The sequence below is a fragment of the Oncorhynchus gorbuscha genome, linkage group LG13, assembly GCF_021184085.1.
Source record: "Oncorhynchus gorbuscha isolate QuinsamMale2020 ecotype Even-year linkage group LG13, OgorEven_v1.0, whole genome shotgun sequence".
Taxonomy (NCBI): Eukaryota; Metazoa; Chordata; class Actinopteri; order Salmoniformes; family Salmonidae; genus Oncorhynchus; species Oncorhynchus gorbuscha.
In genome coordinates, this window is record NC_060185.1 from 8,498,301 (window position 1) to 8,515,543 (window position 17,243).

Sequence of the window (17,243 nt, forward strand, 5' to 3'; positions counted from 1 at the left end):
GGAATGGCTATAGGAGTGTGGCGTCTGATGTTGTTGTAGCTGTTAGAGGTGGAGAGATGGTGTCCATTAACACTGCCATGATGATAGACCAGCGGCCCAACATTCTTCACCAACCTAGCATCATACACTTCAGCAAGAGTGTTCAACGTTGATTAACGTGCACTGTTCCTGTAAAAATAAAATAAACTCAAACTCAAATGACGACTCCTTGTTGTCCATAAGGAGAGTTGTTAAGAGACAGAGACTGGTGTTCGTGTCCATCGAAACTGTGGCTTTGGCGGTGGTTTAGGCCGGTCCTGAACCTTCATGCTAGGGACACTGGAGATGGGATGGCACCATGTCACGGTGGGTTTGTTGATCTTGTTGGCTGAGTGCTAGATACCCAACAAGGCTTTGTTGGAGGGGACACGGTGACAGACGAAGAGAAGCCCCGAGGACAAGAGGAAGGCTCCCGGTGACCCAGCCGATGTAGAGCTTCTCCCTCAGCAGTGTGTGCTGGGTGTTGATCGGCAGGAGGGTTATAGAAGTCACGGATGATGCCGTGAGCCATCCAGGAGACTGGGATAAATACACAGATAAAGTCCAGAAACGACATGTCTCCAGCCACCATAAGGATGAGGTTTTTAGCACAGTCGTTGTCCTGGATACAGGACGTGCAGCGCATCCCAGCTAGAGCCACCAGTAGATCCATCCCTGCTAGACTCCCCAGTAGATCCATCCCTGCTAGAGCCACCAGTAGATCCATCCCTGCTAGAGTCCCCAGTAGATCCATCCCTGCTAGAGCCACCAGTAGATCCATCCCTGCTAGAGCCACCAGTAGATCCATCCCAGCTAGAGTCCCCAGTAGATCCATCCCTGCTAGAGTCACCAGTAGATCCATTGCTGCTAGAGCCACCAGTAGATCCATCCCTGCTAGAGCCACCAGTAGATCCATCCCTGCTAGTCTCCCCAGTAGATCCATCCCTGCTAGAGCCACCAGTAGATCCATCCCTGCTAGAGTCCCCAGTAGATCCATCCCTGCTAGAGTCACCAGTAGATCCATTGCTGCTAGAGCCACCAGTAGATCCATCCCTGCTAGAGCCACCAGTAGATCCATCCCTGCTAGACTCCCCAGTTGATCCATCCCTGCTAGAGCCACCAGTAGATCCATCCCTGCTAGACTCCCAGTTGATCCATCCCTGCTAGAGCCCCCAGTAGATCCATCCCTGCTAGAGCCACCAGTAGATCCATCCCTGCTAGAGTCCCCAGTAGATCCATCCCTGCTAGAGCCACCAGTAGATCCATCCCTGCTAGAGCCACCAGTAGATCCATCCCTGCTAGAGTCCCCAGTAGATCCATCCCTGCTAGAGTCACCAGTAGATCCATTGCTGCTAGAGCCACCAGTAGATCCATCCCTGCTAGAGCCACCAGTAGATCCATCCCTGCTAGACTCCCCAGTAGATCCATCCCTGCTAGAGCCCCCAGTAGATCCATCCCTGCTAGAGTCCCCAGTAGATCCATCCCTGCTAGAGCCCCCAGTAGATCCATCCCTGCTAGAGCCACCAGTAGATCCATCCCTGCTAGAGTCCCCAGTAGATCCATCCCTGCTAGAGTCACCAGTAGATCCATCCCTGCTAGAGCCCCCAGTAGATCCATCCCTGCTAGAGTCCCCAGTAGATCCATCCCTGCTAGAGCCCCCAGTAGATCCATCCCTGCTAGAGTCCCCAGTAGATCCATCCCTGCTAGAGCCACCAGTAGATCCATCCCTGCTAGAGTCCCCAGTAGATCCATCCCTGCTAGAGCCACCAGTAGATCCATCCCTGCTAGAGCCACCAGTAGATCCATCCCTGCTAGAGTCCCCAGTAGATCCATCCCTGCTAGAGTCACCAGTAGATCCATTGCTGCTAGAGCCACCAGTAGATCCATCCCTGCTAGAGCCACCAGTAGATCCATCCCTGCTAGACTCCCCAGTAGATCCATCCCTGCTAGAGCCCCCAGTAGATCCATCCCTGCTAGAGTCCCCAGTAGATCCATCCCTGCTAGAGCCCCCAGTAGATCCATCCCTGCTAGAGCCACCAGTAGATCCATCCCTGCTAGAGTCCCCAGTAGATCCATCCCTGCTAGAGTCACCAGTAGATCCATCCCTGCTAGAGCCCCCAGTAGATCCATCCCTGCTAGAGTCCCCAGTAGATCCATCCCTGCTAGAGCCCCCAGTAGATCCATCCCTGCTAGAGCCACCAGTAGATCCATCCCTGCTAGAGTCCCCAGTAGATCCATCCCTGCTAGAGCCACCAGTAGATCCATCCCTGCTAGAGCCACCAGTAGATCCATCCCAACTAGAGCCCCCAGTAGATCCATCCCTGCTAGAGTCCCCAGTAGATCTATCCCTGCTAGAGCCACCAGTAGATCCATCTCTGCTAGAGCCACCAGTAGATCCATCCCTGCTAGAGCCACCAGTAGATCCATCCCTGCTAGAGCCCCCAGTAGATCCATCCCTGCTAGAGTCACCAGTAGATCCATTGCTGCTAGAGCCACCAGTAGATCCATCCCTGCTAGACTCCCCAGTAGATCCATCCCTGCTAGAGCCACCAGTAGATCCATCCCTGCTAGAGTCCCCAGTAGATCCATCCCTGCTAGAGCCCCCAGTAGATCCATCCCTGCTAGAGCCCCCAGTAGATCCATCCCTGCTAGAGTGACCAGTAGATCCATCCCTGCTAGAGTCTCCAGTAGATCCATCCCTGCTAGAGCCCCCAGTAGATCCATCCCTGCTAGAGCCACCAGTAGATCCATCCCAGCTAGAGTCCCTAGTAGATATATCCCTGCTAGAGCTACCAGTAGATCCACCCCTGCTAGAGCTACCAGTAGATCCATCCCTGCCAGAGCCACCAGTAGATCCATCTCTGCCAGAGCCACCAGTAGATCCATCTCTGCTAGAGCCACCAGTAGATCCATCCCTGCTAGAGCCACCAGTAGATCCATCCCTGCTAGAGTCCCCAGTAGATCCATCCCTGCTAGAGCCACCAGTAGATCCATCCCTGCTAGATCCACCAGTAGATCCATCCCAACTAGAGTCCCCAGTAGATCCATCCCTGCTAGAGTCCCCAGTAGATCCATCCCTGCTAGAGTCACCAGTAGATCCATTGCTGCTAGAGCCACCAGTAGATCCATCCCAGCTAGAGTCCCCAGTAGATCCATTGCTGCTAGAGTCCCCAGTAGATCCATCCCTGCTAGAGCCACCAATAGATCTATCCCAGCTAGAGTCCCCAGTAGATCCATCCCTGCTAGAGTCACCAGTAGATCCATTGCTGCTAGAGCCACCAGTAGATCCATCCCAGCTAGAGTCCCCAGTAGATCCATCCCTGCTAGAGTCCCCAGTAGATCCATCCCTGCTAGAGTCCCCAGTAGATCCATCCCTGCTAGAGCCACCAGTAGATCCATCTCTGCTAGACCCACCAGTAGATCCATCCCTGCTAGAGCCACCAGTAGATCCATCCCTGCTAGAGCCACCAGTAGATCCATCCCTGCTAGAGTCCCTAGTAGATCCATCCCTGCTAGAGCCACCAGTAGATCCATCTCTGCTAGAGCCACCAGTAGATCCATCCCTGCTAGAGCCACCAGTAGATCCATCCCTGCTAGAGCCACCAGTAGATCCATCTCTGCTAGAGCCACCAGTAGATCCATCCCTGCTAGAGCCACCAGTAGATCCATCCCTGCTAGAGCCACCAGTAGATCCATTGCTGCTAGAGCCACCAGTAGATCCATCCCTGAAAGGGCCAGAGAGCAGCATATCAAGCCCCTGGCAGCCTGTGGAAGAGAAGACCCATACATACTGTAGCTCATTAACCCATTATCTAGCTACCTCTTCAAGACGTTTGGACCTCTTGGTGGAACGTCTTGAAGGTGTTGGGTTGACAGTCGCTCCACCCCGGGTTTGAATCCCCGTATTCGCTACAATACATGAAGTAAAGTTTGACCAAAAATAGGGTAAATACTTGTTAGTTATTGACATGATTTTAAAGTCTTCGTTCCAAATGGCACCATATTCACATAGGGTGCACTACTTTTGACCAGGGTCCATAGGGTGCTATAGGGCTCTGGTCAAAAGTAGCGAACTATATATACAGAATAGGGTGCCATTTGGGACATAACCATACCTGCAGGTCCGCAGGGAATAACAGCAGGGAGTCACACACCTTTACACTGCATCCTGATGTTGGCTTGTCTACAGCAGTTCATTCACAGGCCCTCCCAGCGCATCTCAGTGATGATGATGTTCTCTCCGATTAAGGCTGTCACCTCCCATCAGAACCATCAGACCCACCAGGCCCACGCACGGCGTCGTGATCTCAGACACTCTGGATCATCACGCCGTCTGCTGTCAGGGTCCAAACAAACTATCTAGGTCTAAAGAAACTATCTTGGTCCAACAAACTTTCTTGGTCCAAACAAACTATCTTGGTCAACACAAACTATCTTGGTCCACACAAACTATCTTGGTCCAACAAACTATCTTGGTCCACACAAACTATCTTGGTCCAAAAAACTATTTTTGTCCACACAAACTATCTTGGTCCACACAAACTATCTTGGTCCACACAAACTCCCAAAGTCTTCCTGACAAAGAAACCTTACAATGATAGCTCACTCCAAAATCTACTTTTCTCAGATGTTTCAGACCTCAGAAATTGTCTAAGTATGAGATGACTCCATGTCCCCATACAACGTCCCACTTCAAATGAAAACTCTGTAGGGATTGAGTGGTGTCTGATGTTTGATGGTTAAGTGTGAGACAGACAAATAGATCATGACCCTGGGTCTGAACTCCTCCCTATGCAACTGGGGCCTGGACTTCCTGATGGGCCACCCCGAAGTGGTGAAGGTAGGCAACGTTAACTCCTCGACACTGATCCTCAACAAGGGTGCATGCTCAATCCCCTCCTGTATACCCAAGACTGCATGGCCTCACACACAGTTCCAACTCCATCAGTTCGCTGACGACACGACGGTAGAAGGCCTGATTACCAACAACGACAAGACAGCCTACAGGGAGGAGGTAGGCACTCTTATGGTGTGGTGGCAGGTAAACAACCTCTCCCTTAACATCAGCAAAACAAAGGAGCTGATTGTGGACTCTAGGAAGAACCAGGCTGGACACGCTCCCATCCTCATCAACAGGGCCGCTGTGGAGACGGTCAAATAGCTTCAGATTCTATGGCGTACACGTCTCGGAGAAGATGAAAATGGTCAAACCACACGGGTACTGTGGTGAAGAAGGCATGACAACCACTCTTCAACCTCAGGATGCTGAAGACATCTGGCCTGTCCCCGATGGGCCCTCACAGTCTTCTACAGGAGCACCATCGAGAGATGGTGGACATTCCCCCCCACATCACTGCTACCATTACGATGTATATAGTTCTATTTATCACTGCTACCATTATGATTTATATAGTTCTATTTATCACTGCTACCATTATGATGTATATAGTTCTATTTATCACTGCTACCATTATGATGTATATAGTTATATTTATCACTGCTACCATTATGATATATATAGTTCTATTTATCACTGCTACCATTATGATGTATATAGTTATATTTATCACTGCTACCATTATGATGTATATAGTTCTATTTATCACTGCTACCATTATGATGTATATAGTTCTATTTATCACTGCTACCATTATGATGTATATAGTTCTATTTATCACTGCTACCATTATGATGTATATAGTTCTAGTTCTATTCATCACTGCTACCATTATGATGTATATAGTTCTATTCATCACTGCTACCATTATGATGTATATAGTCCTATTTATCACTGGTACCATTATGATGTATATAGTTCTAGTTCTATTCATCACTGCTACCATTATGATGTATATAGTCCTATTTATCACTGGTACCATTATGATGTATATAGTTCTATTTATCACTGCTACCATTATGATGTATATAGTTCTATTTATCACTGCTACCATTATGATATATATAGTTCTATTTATCACTGCTACCATTATGATGTATATAGTTCTATTTATCACTGCTACCATTATGATGTATATAGTTATATTTATCACTGCTACCATTATGATGTATATAGTTCTAGTTCTATTCATCACTGCTACCATTATGATGTATATAGTTCTATTTATCACTGCTACCATTATGATTTATATAGTTCTATTTATCACTGCTACCATTATGATGTATATAGTTCTATTTATCACTGCTACCATTACGATGTATATAGTTCTATTTATCACTGCTACCATTACGATGTATATAGTTCTATTTATCACTGCTACCATTATGATTTATATAGTTCTATTTATCACTGCTACCATTATGATGTATATAGTTCTATTTATCACTGCTACCATTATGATGTATATAGTTATATTTATCACTGCTACCATTATGATGTATATAGTTCTATTTATCACTGCTACCATTATGATGTATATAGTTCTATTTATCACTGCTACCATTATGATGTATATAGTTCTATTTATCACTGCTACCATTATGATGTATATAGTTCTAGTTCTATTCATCACTGCTACCATTATGATGTATATAGTTCTATTCATCACTGCTACCATTATGATGTATATAGTTCTAGTTCTATTCATCACTGCTACCATTATGATGTATATAGTTCTAGTTCTATTCATCACTGGTACCATTATGATGTATATAGTTCTAGTTCTATTCATCACTGCTACCATTATGATGTATATAGTTCTAGTTCTATTCATCACTGGTACCATTATGATGTATATAGTTCTAGTTCTATTCATCACTGCTACCATTATGATGTATATAGTTCTAGTTCTATTCATCACTGGTACCATTATGATGTATATAGTTCTAGTTCTATTCATCACTGCTACCATTATGATGTATATAGTTCTAGTTCTATTCATCACTGCTACCATTATGATGTATATAGTTCTAGTTCTATTCATCACTGCTACCATTATGATGTATATAGTCCTATTTATCACTGGTACCATTATGATGTATATAGTTCTAGTTCTATTCATCACTGCTACCATTATGATGTATATAGTTCTATTTATCACTGCTACCATTATGATGTATATAGTTCTAGTTCTATTCATCACTGCTACCATTATGATGTATATAGTTCTATTCATCACTGCTACCATTATGATGTATATAGTCCTATTTATCACTGGTACCATTATGATGTATATAGTTCTAGTTCTATTCATCACTGCTACCATTATGATGTATATAGTTCTATTTATCACTGCTACCATTATGATGTATATAGTTCTATTCATCACTGCTACCATTATGATGTATATAGTCCTATTTATCACTGGTACCATTATGATGTATATAGTTCTAGTTCTATTCATCACTGCTACCATTATGATGTATATAGTTCTATTTATCACTGCTACCATTATGATGTATATAGTTCTATTCATCACTGCTACCATTATGATGTATATAGTTCTATTCATCACTGCTACCATTATGATGTATATAGTTCTATTTATCACTGCTACCATTATGATGTATATAGTTCTAGTTCTATTCATCACTGCTACCATTATGATGTATATAGTTCTAGTTCCATTTTACATTGCTTTATTTCACTTGGTCCTGCATGTTGGAGCTCAGAGCCTAAGAAATGTCCCTGTACCCTGAAATCACACCTGCAACCTTGTACATTATTATTAAACACTGTGAATATCTGAATGTCCTGTTTTTCACACAGTTAACAACCTATAGCCTTGGATAGATCGCTGTAGTGTCCCCATAGCCTGATTTAGCATCACCACTGAGGACTTTAGACATTTTGAAAGTGGTCACCTGGGCGGGTCTTCCAATGGGGTCACATCATTCTTAATTCCATTCAGCTCATCTGGAGGGATCAGCCAATGAACTGTACTCTTGAGCGAACATTCCATACCAGCAGGTGGCGGTATATCACCAACCTTCGCTTTATATCTGTTCAGACAACACAATACTCAAAGTAGAAGAAGAAGAAATTGACTACTTTAAAATGGAGAAAGCCCTCAATGGTGCTGCCCGTGCTGTCACAGCAGCCACTGGATGGCACAGATGCTAAATAAACCTCTTTCTACCTCTATGAATTATCCCAAGCTAATTAGGCTATGTAGCTATTTCCCCCACCTCTCAGTCGCTTCACTTCACAACGAAACAAAAAGCTTTTCACAAAATGTGTATTTTCTTATGTACCACCAGTCTCTCCATCGTAATAATAACACAGGAGGTAATCAATGTTATCAATGTTTCATTTAATCAGTAATGTGTCAATCAAAGTCTTTACATTGCTTCTGAAGGTTTTCCCTTTTATAAACATTAGCTTGCACCAGATAATGAAATGTTAATGAGTAATTCAGAAAAAGTTTGTTCGTATTCCAGAGGCTGAAAGATTTATCTCAACTTAACTGAAACGAATAACGTTTTTTTGAAATTAATTTGAAATGAAATCATTAAATCACATAACATATGCAGCTTTTACCGTGAATGTAACTTTCAAATCACGCTACAACGCTGACCTAGGGATTGAACCCAGCCCCAGTTCTTAGTCCGTTATGCTCTGTTTGCTTTGACAGAAGTCCTCTGTTCTACCCTACTGCTTCTGGGTCCACACCTTCAACAACCAGCCTTGTATTTACTTCCATTAGTCCTTACCATCAAGCTGTCAACACAGAGAGGATGTGTCCCAACCAAATGGCACCCTATTCCCAACGTAGTGCACTACTTTTGACCAGGACCCTAGACAAAAGTAGTGTACTATGTGTAGAGAATAGGATGCCCCAGGGGATAATATTACAAAACGATACTGTCCTTGTTTGTCTACTCCCAAACATTACAAAATGGCAGTAACAACACAGGCGTTTTAACACAACCAGGACTGTCTTGTAGTTTGTTGATGTTGTCAAGGGGGACCGTTGCCAAGGGGGACCGTTGTCAAGGGGGGGCCGTTGCCAAGGGGGACCGTTGTCAAGGGGGGGGGGGGCAGTGGATCAAAGCCAGCCTTGTACCTCTGTTCTCCAAAACACATTAGCAGAAATGTCACTTTTACAGTCAGCTGCATATCTGTCAATAGGAGATGATTATCCTTCTGTGATCCTTCTGTAGCTCAGTTGGTAGAGCATGGCGCTTGTAACGCCAGGGTAGTGGGTTCGATCCCCGGGACCACCCATACGTAGAATGTATGCACACATGACTGTAAGTCGCTTTGGATAAAAGCGTCTGCTAAATGGCATATATTATTATGTCTAATCAGATAATAATAAAATGAATGATAATGGGGCTGCATCCCTAATGGCAAACCTATATAGTGTACAACTTTTGATCAGAACCCTATTCCCTATTGGCCCTAGTCAAAAGTAGTGCACTAAATAGGGAATAGAGTGCCCTTTGGGACACATATTTGACAATTGCTTTTTTTACATGATAAAAGTTACATTTTATGTAACACCTAGTGTAACTACAGGGGGATTATGTGTAAGAAACCTACATTTACTGCACAAAGCACACAACCACATCAACACAATTTGTAAATATATTTACACAAATAATCTTTAGGGACGTCACTAAAATAAAAACGTGTCCTTATACACCCCACCAATACAAAGTAAATACACATATGGAAACATTGGATAATACAAAATAACATTTAAAAAAAATAGGATTGAAGGTTTCCTCAAACTCTTCTCTTTCTGAGTTCACAGTTAACCAGTTAACCAGTTAACCTATTATAAGTGTATTTAGTATCTCTAAACAGCTTTCTTACAAACAAATCTGATAGACACCTTTTTTCCCCTCACCATGTTATGATAATTTTACAATTAATCCTCTTTGTGAGTTTCACAGTGTATTACAATCATTTTAGTCTCTTACTTTATGCTGATATTCATCTTTTAACACAACCGAAAGGCTTCTTTTCCAAACGTACTCGTAAGAACACATCGGTTCCTCCATGTCGGTAGAAAACACTGAGTCTATTTCCTTCCCCTTTAGCCACAACACTCAGAGGTAAGCCACAGCACTGCGCTCCGAGGGGTACCTGGAGGGGTAGTGGTTGGACCCGGGGTAGCTGCTACTGGACGGCTGCCTCTGTAGAGGCTGGGGCTGGTACTGGGGCTGGTACTGGGGCTGGAACTGGGGCTGGTACTGTGGTTGAGGGGCGTAAGATATGTATTGACTGGGGCTGTTCCTGGAGTACATGTAGTTGTCTTGCCTTTTATCCTCTTTGACGTTACAGCAGCAGAACATGCAGCCGCCGGCGAAGAGGAAGGCAGAGGAGACCCATCCGATGTAGAGCGCCTCTCCCAGCTCCCTGCGCTGGGCGTCGATCAGCAGTGGGTTGTAGAAGTCACGGATGATCGCGTGACCCGTCCAGGAGACTGGGATGATGACGCAGACGCAGGCCCCGAGGATCATGCTGCCAGCGACGATGAGCACCGTGCGTTTGGCCCGGTCGTTATCCCGGATGCAGGCGGTGCACTGTAAGCCCAGGATAGAGATGAGCAGCCCCACCCCTCCCAGAGCCAAGGCACAGCACATCAGACCCCTGGCCGCCTGCAGGTCTGGAGGCAGAGCCAGGAGGGAGTCGTACACTTTACACTGCATCCTGATGTTGGCCTGTCTAAAGCAATTCATCCACAGACCCTCGTAGCGCGTCTCGAACACGATGATGTTCTCGCCGATGAAGGCCGTCACGCGCCACATGGGCATCCCCGTACTGGCTGCGGTCCCGATCAGACCGATGAGAGACAGCAACAAGCCAATGATCTCCAGAGCTGAGTTGGCCATGGTCTCACTCTGTCCTGCCTAACTCACCTAGACCTAATAGTCAACAGGCTGAGGAGAGTCACACTAGTGTCTATCTAACCCACCTAGTCAACAGGCGTGAAGGGAAGATCTGACTACAGTGAGGAGCTGCTTCCCTCCTTCCTCTCCGGAGAAGTTTTGCATCCCGTTGGAAGACGAGAGGAGCTGGTAGCTGATAGGTGTACAGGTGGTAGGTAAAACCTCCTCCCTCCCTCTCTTTCCCTGGTCAGGACAGGTGAATGGGAGGGGACTGGGTCTGTTGCTAGGAGACGGAATCCCTGGGGATAGGAAGTGTTGTTCTATTGTAACAGTAGGTCTGGGAGCTGTAGGAGGTGGGGAAGGAGGTGTGTGTGTGTGTGTGTGTGTGTGTGTGTGTGTGTGTGTGTGTGTGTGTGTGTGTGTGTGTGTGTGTGTGTGTGTGTGTGTGTGTGTGTGTGTGTGTGTGTGTGTGTGTGTGCGTGCGTGCGTGCGTGCGTGTGCGTGCGTGCGTGCGTGCGTGCGTGCGTGCGTGCGTTTGTGTGTTGGAGTGTGTGTAGTATGTGTGAGTGTGTAGGTAGAGTCCAGTCAGTGTGTGGGTAAGAGTCCAGTCAGTCAGTGTGTGGGTAGAGTCCAGTCAGTGTGGGTAGAGTCCAGTCAGTGTGGGTAGAGTCCAGTCAGTGTGGGTAGAGTCCAGTCAGTGTGTGGGTAGAGTCTAGTCAGTGTGGGTAGAGTCCGGTCAGTGTGGGTAGAGTCCGGTCAGTGTGGGTAGAGTCCAGTCAGTGTGTGGGTAGAGTCCGGTCAGTGTGGGTAGAGTCCAGTCAGTGTGGGTAGAGTCCAGTCAGTGTGTGGGTAGAGTCCAGTCAGTGTGGGTAGAGTCCAGTCAGTGTGTGGGTAGAGTCCAGTCAGTGTGGGTAGAGTCCAGTCAGTGTGTGGGTAGAGTCCAGTCAGTGTGTGGGTAGAGTCCAGTCAGTGTGTGGGTAGAGTCCAGTCAGTGTGTGGATAGAGTCCAGTCAGTGTGTGGATAGAGTCCAGTCAGTGTGTGGATAGAGTCCAGTCAGTGTGGGTAGAGTCCAGTCAGTGTGTGGGTAGAGTCCAGTCAGTGTGTGGGTAGAGTCCAGTCAGTGTGGGTAGAGTGTCAGTGGGGTAGAGTCCAGTCAGTGTGTGGGTAGAGTCCAGTCAGTGTGGGTAGAGTCCAGTCAGTGTGGGTAGAGTCCAGTCAGTGTGTGGGTAGAGTCCAGTCAGTGTGGGTAGAGTCCAGTCAGTGTGTGGGTAGAGTCCAGTCAGTGTGTGGATAGAGTCCAGTCAGTGTGTGGGTAGAGTCCAGTCAGTGTGGGTAGAGTCCAGTCAGTGTGTGGGTAGAGTCCAGTCAGTGTGTGGATAGAGTCCAGTCAGTGTGTGGGTAGAGTCCAGTCAGTGTGGGTAGAGTCCAGTCAGTGTGTGGGTAGAGTCCAGTCAGTGTGTGGATAGAGTCCAGTGAGTGTGTGGGTAGAGTCCAGTCAGTGTGTGGGTAGAGTCCAGTCAGTGTGGGTAGAGTCCAGTCAGTGTGGGTAGAGTCCAGTCAGTGTGTGGGTAGAGTCCAGTCAGTGTGGGTAGAGTCCAGTCAGTGTGTGGGTAAAGTCCAGTCAGTGTGTGGATAGAGTCCAGTCAGTGTGTGGATAGAGTCCAGTCAGTGTGTGGGTAGAGTCCAGTCAGTGTGTGGATAGAGTCCAGTCAGTGTGGATAGAGTCCAGTCAGTGTGTGGATAGAGTCCAGTCAGTGTGGGGATAGAGTCCAGTCAGTGTGCATAGAGCCATTGCCAGAGAGTCAGTGCAAAGAACAGTGTGTGTGTGTGTGTGTGTGTGTGTGTGTGTGTGTGTGTGTGTGTGTGTGTGTGTGTGTGTGTGTGTGTGTGTGTGTGTGTGTGTGTGTGTGTGTGTGTGTGTGTGTGTGTGTGTGTGTGTGTGTGTGTGTGTGTGTGTGTGTCTAGCACACACTGTTTATTCACAGGGCTCAGTTTACTCTCCTGACTGGATCCTGTTTTACAAGTGACTGATCTTATTGACTGGTTGAGCTTTAGGAGAGTCTCCCAGGAATCTGCTGGGTATATGACCCAAAACAAAACACTTTAGTACCCCATACATTAAGTTTCAATTCACTTCCTGAATTGAACATCTATTGGACCCCAGCTTCCTCTGCTACTACTGCTGTACTATGGTTTTGGGTATGAATCCATCTGTCTGTCTCTGTCTCTGTGTCTGTGTCTGTATCCTGTTGCCTCAGGAGTTGTGAGCTCAGTGGTCATTCCTATACTTTCTTCCCTGACACGATACTCTCTGGTTAGATAGATTTGCATCATGGTTTGAATGTGTTTGTGTGAGTCAGTCAGGACCATTCTGGTTTAACCTGTTGCGTTCAGGTACATTTCCATTGGCAACCAAAGATACAATGGAGCATTATAAACCTAGCATTATAAACCCAGCATTATAAACCCAATATTTTAAACCCAGCATTATAAACCCAATATTTTAAACCCAGCATTATAAACCCAATATTCTAAACCCAGCATTATAAACCCAGAATTCTAAACCCAGCATTCTAAACCTAGCATTCTAAACCCAGCATTATAAACACAGTATTCTAAACCCAGCATTATAAACCCAGTATTCTAAACCCAGCATTATAAACCCAGAATTCTAAACAAAGCATTCTAAACCTAGCATTCTAAACCCAGCATTATAAACCCAGTATTCTAAACCCAGCATTATAAACCCAGTATTCTAAACCCAGCATTATAAACCCAGAATTCTAAACCCAGCATTCTAAACCCAGCATTATGAACCCAGAATTCTAAACCCAGCATTCTAAACCTAGCATTCTAAACCCAGCATTATAAACCCAGTATTCTAAACCCAGCATTATAAACCCAGTATTCTAAACCCAGCATTATGAACCCAGAATTCTAAACCCAGCATTCTAAACCAATCATTCTAAACCTAGCATTCTAAACCCAGCATTCTAAACCCAGCATTCTAAACCCAGCATTCTAAACCTAGCATTATAAACCCAGAATTCTAAACCTAGCATTATAAACCCAGAATTATAAACCCAGCATTCTAAACCTTGCATTATAAACCCAGCATTCTAAACCCAGCATTCTAAACCCAGCATTCTAAACCTAGCATTATAAACCCAGAATTCTAAACCCGGCATTATAAACTCAGCATTCTGAACACGGCATTATAAAGCCAGCATTATAAACCCAGCATTATAAACCCAGCATTATAAACTCAGCATTCTGAACACGGCATTATAAACCCAGCATTATAAACCCGGCATTATAAACTCAGCATTCTGAACACGGCATTATAAAGCCAGCATTATAAACCCAGCATTATAAACCCAGCATTATAAACCCAGCATTATAAACCCAGCATTATAAACCCAGCATTATAAACCCAGCATTATAAACCCAGCATTATAAACCCAGCATTATAAACCCAGCATTATAAATCTAGCATTATAAACCCAGCATTATAAACCCAGCATTATAAACCCAGCATTATAAACCCAGCATTATAAACCCAGCATTATAAACCCAGCATTATAAACCCAGCATTATAAACCCAGCATTATAAACCCAGCATTATAAACCCAGCATTATAAATCTAGCATTATAAACCCAGCATTATAAACCCAGCATTATAAACCCAGCATTATAAATCCAACATTCTGAACACGGCATTATAAACCCAGCATTATAAACCCAGCATTATAAACCCAGCATTATAAACCCAGCATTATAAATCTAGCATTATAAACCCAGCATTCTAAACCCAGCATTATAAACCCAACATTCTAAACCCAGTATTCTGAGCACGGCATTATAAACCCAGAATTCTAAACCCAGCATTATAAACCGAGAATTCTAAACCCAGTATTCTGAGCACGGCATTATAAACCCAGAATTCTAAACCCAGTATTCTGAGCACGGCATTATAAACCCAGCATTATAAACCCAGAACTCTAAACCCAGTATTCTGAGCACGGCATTCCACCTGAGAGGACAGGAACTGGTTGAGTGAGAACAAACCATTCTCTGACTACATAAAAGTAATGACTGGTTTTTAGTTAGGATGATCGAAGATAACCTGTAATAAACCCATAATGTTCATTTTAAAATCTTCAAAATGGTTTAGATTTACAACAAAAGGAAAAAGTTATATATGTTTTTATTGTGAACCAAATTGGGGTCAATTTAGGCCATTGCTGTAAAAAACAGAAAACATAATGAAAACAACAAACCTTTTCATATGAAAATAGCAGGTAAACACAAACAGGGGTTTGGTCAATTGTTGGGTCAATATTAGTGAAAACTTGTGAAGCCCTATTTGCTTAACCGCATTATTCCACAGCCATTGGTATGACAATATTTGCTCAATATTTGCACTATACACATACCTGACAAGTATATTTACACAATTAAACACATAAATCCCACCTACAGTTGAACACATAGACACAACACATACAGGGAATTTCACATAGATCTGCTTAATGATATGTTCTCTCTCTCACTCTCTCTGAACAAAATTAATCAACGATTGAGCAATTTCCAGCAAGAGACTTCTGGCCAGTTCAGTGCCTCTGTCTCTTCCTCCCCACTTTGACATTTCAACAGCGCTTGGATACAAATAACTCAAATGAATTATATTCTATGTAACGATATGAGTTCTGTTATATTAATTATACTTTTAATGCTTGGTTCCAAGCTGTTCAAGCTGTCCATGTTGTTCTGGGCTGGGTTTCTCTCACATGTACTGGTTAGGAGCGTAGACCACAGATCCGGGTGGAGCTGAGTAGTTGGGTTGGTAGGAATACGGCTGGTAGGCGTATGTTGATCCAGGCTGGTAGTTCACTCCAGGCTGGTAGTTCACTCCAGGCTGGTAGATGTATCCAGGCCCGTTGACCATCCTCTCCATCTCATCGTCTCCTACCCGGGGTGCGTGGCGACACAGCAGTATGACCCCAGCCACAAACAGCAGAGCCGAGGTCACCCATCCAATGTAGAGCGCCTCTCCCAGCTCCCTGCGCTGGGCGTCGATCAGCAGAGGGTTGTAGAAGTCACGGATGATCACGTTGGCCGTCCAGGAGACTGGGATGATGGTGGTGACACAACCCACGAGGAACAGGCATCCCCCAGTCACCAGGACGATGTGTTTGGTACGAGGCCGGTGGTCCACCACCTTGGTACACTTCATCCCCACGGCAGAGAGGATCAGGGCGATGGCGGATACAGCTACAGAGGAGCACATGAGGCCTCTGGCAGCCTGCAGCTCCGCGGGGAGGAACAGCAGAGAGTCGTACACTTTACACTGCATCCTGATGTTGGCTTGTCTATAGCAGTTCATCCACAGGCCCTCCCAGCGCGTCTCCATGACGATGATGTTCTCCTGAATAAATGCTGTGACCTTCCACATGGGCAAGCCGGTCACAGCGGAGACACCGATCAGGCCGACGAATCCGAAGACCAGCGCCACGACCTCGCAGCAGACGGCCTCGGAGCGGGCCTTCTTCTCTACTTTCTTCTTCTCCTCGTACACTGAGTCCATGTACGACTTTGCTGCTTTCTCGTCGTAGGCCGGGTCAAAGTAGGACTGAGGCGGCTTCCCGTAGACACTGTAAGCAGTGGCACTGCCCATGTAGGACCGGTCCATGTTGGCTGGCTGTCGATTAGAGAACCTACCGAGGACTGGCGTGTCACAGCTCTCCTGCCTCTATCTCACCAGCTGAACTAAATGAGAGGGCAGGAGCCAAATGTCTAGGTGATACACCCTACAGAGTATGTTAACGATGCTACTCTTCTGGTTCAGGTGCTTTGTGACATCAGATAAACGAAGGACAGAGAAACTGGCCCTTCTTGATTTGACGACACAAACAAGTTGATTTGAAAGCTGTTGAAACCAGATTTCACAGAGACAATGACTCTGTGGATTGTGAAATGAAGGAGTACAGTACGTGGATTATTCTGTGGATTATTCTGTGGATTATTCTGTGCTAAAGTAACAAAGCAGATTGTTACAGTTAATTAAGGAAGTAGAAACACAACAAAAAACAAGCAATGATTAAATCACTTATTCTTACTAGAAGATGAAACTAAAAATAAACAATTACAAGTAATAATTTTCAAAATGCTCAGGAACTCTCACCATCATCATAGTCATTTTATCAAGATAATTGAGTGTAATAATTGTCTAATAATATTTGCTATGCCTTTATACACAACCACTGTGTCTCAAGCAACAAAACAACCGAATGAATATTTTTTTATTTTTTTATTTATTTAACCAGGCAAGTCAGTTAAGAACACATTCTTATTTTCAATGACGGCCTGGGAACAGTGGGTTAACTGCCTGTTCAGGGGCAGAACGACAGATTTGTACCTTGTCAGC

General features: G+C 45.1%; 2 protein-coding genes and 1 pseudogene across 2 annotated transcripts; all 3 read right to left on the reverse strand.

The window, feature by feature from the left end:
• Window positions 1-374: 374 nt before the first annotated feature.
• LOC123993835 lies at window positions 375-4,937 on the reverse strand (annotated as a pseudogene).
• A 3,334-nt stretch (window positions 4,938-8,271) lies between these two features.
• On the reverse strand, window positions 8,272-11,001 carry cldn8.1 (claudin 8.1). Its single transcript, XM_046296329.1, has one exon. The coding sequence runs from the start codon at window positions 10,816-10,818 to the stop codon at window positions 10,033-10,035; it is 786 nt and encodes a 261-aa protein (XP_046152285.1). The 5' UTR covers window positions 10,819-11,001; the 3' UTR covers window positions 8,272-10,032.
• Window positions 11,002-15,006: 4,005 nt separating this feature from the next.
• On the reverse strand, window positions 15,007-16,616 carry cldn8.2 (claudin 8.2). The gene has a single exon (XM_046296335.1). The coding sequence runs from the start codon at window positions 16,506-16,508 to the stop codon at window positions 15,603-15,605; it is 906 nt and encodes a 301-aa protein (XP_046152291.1). The 5' UTR covers window positions 16,509-16,616; the 3' UTR covers window positions 15,007-15,602.
• Window positions 16,617-17,243: the final 627 nt, after the last annotated feature.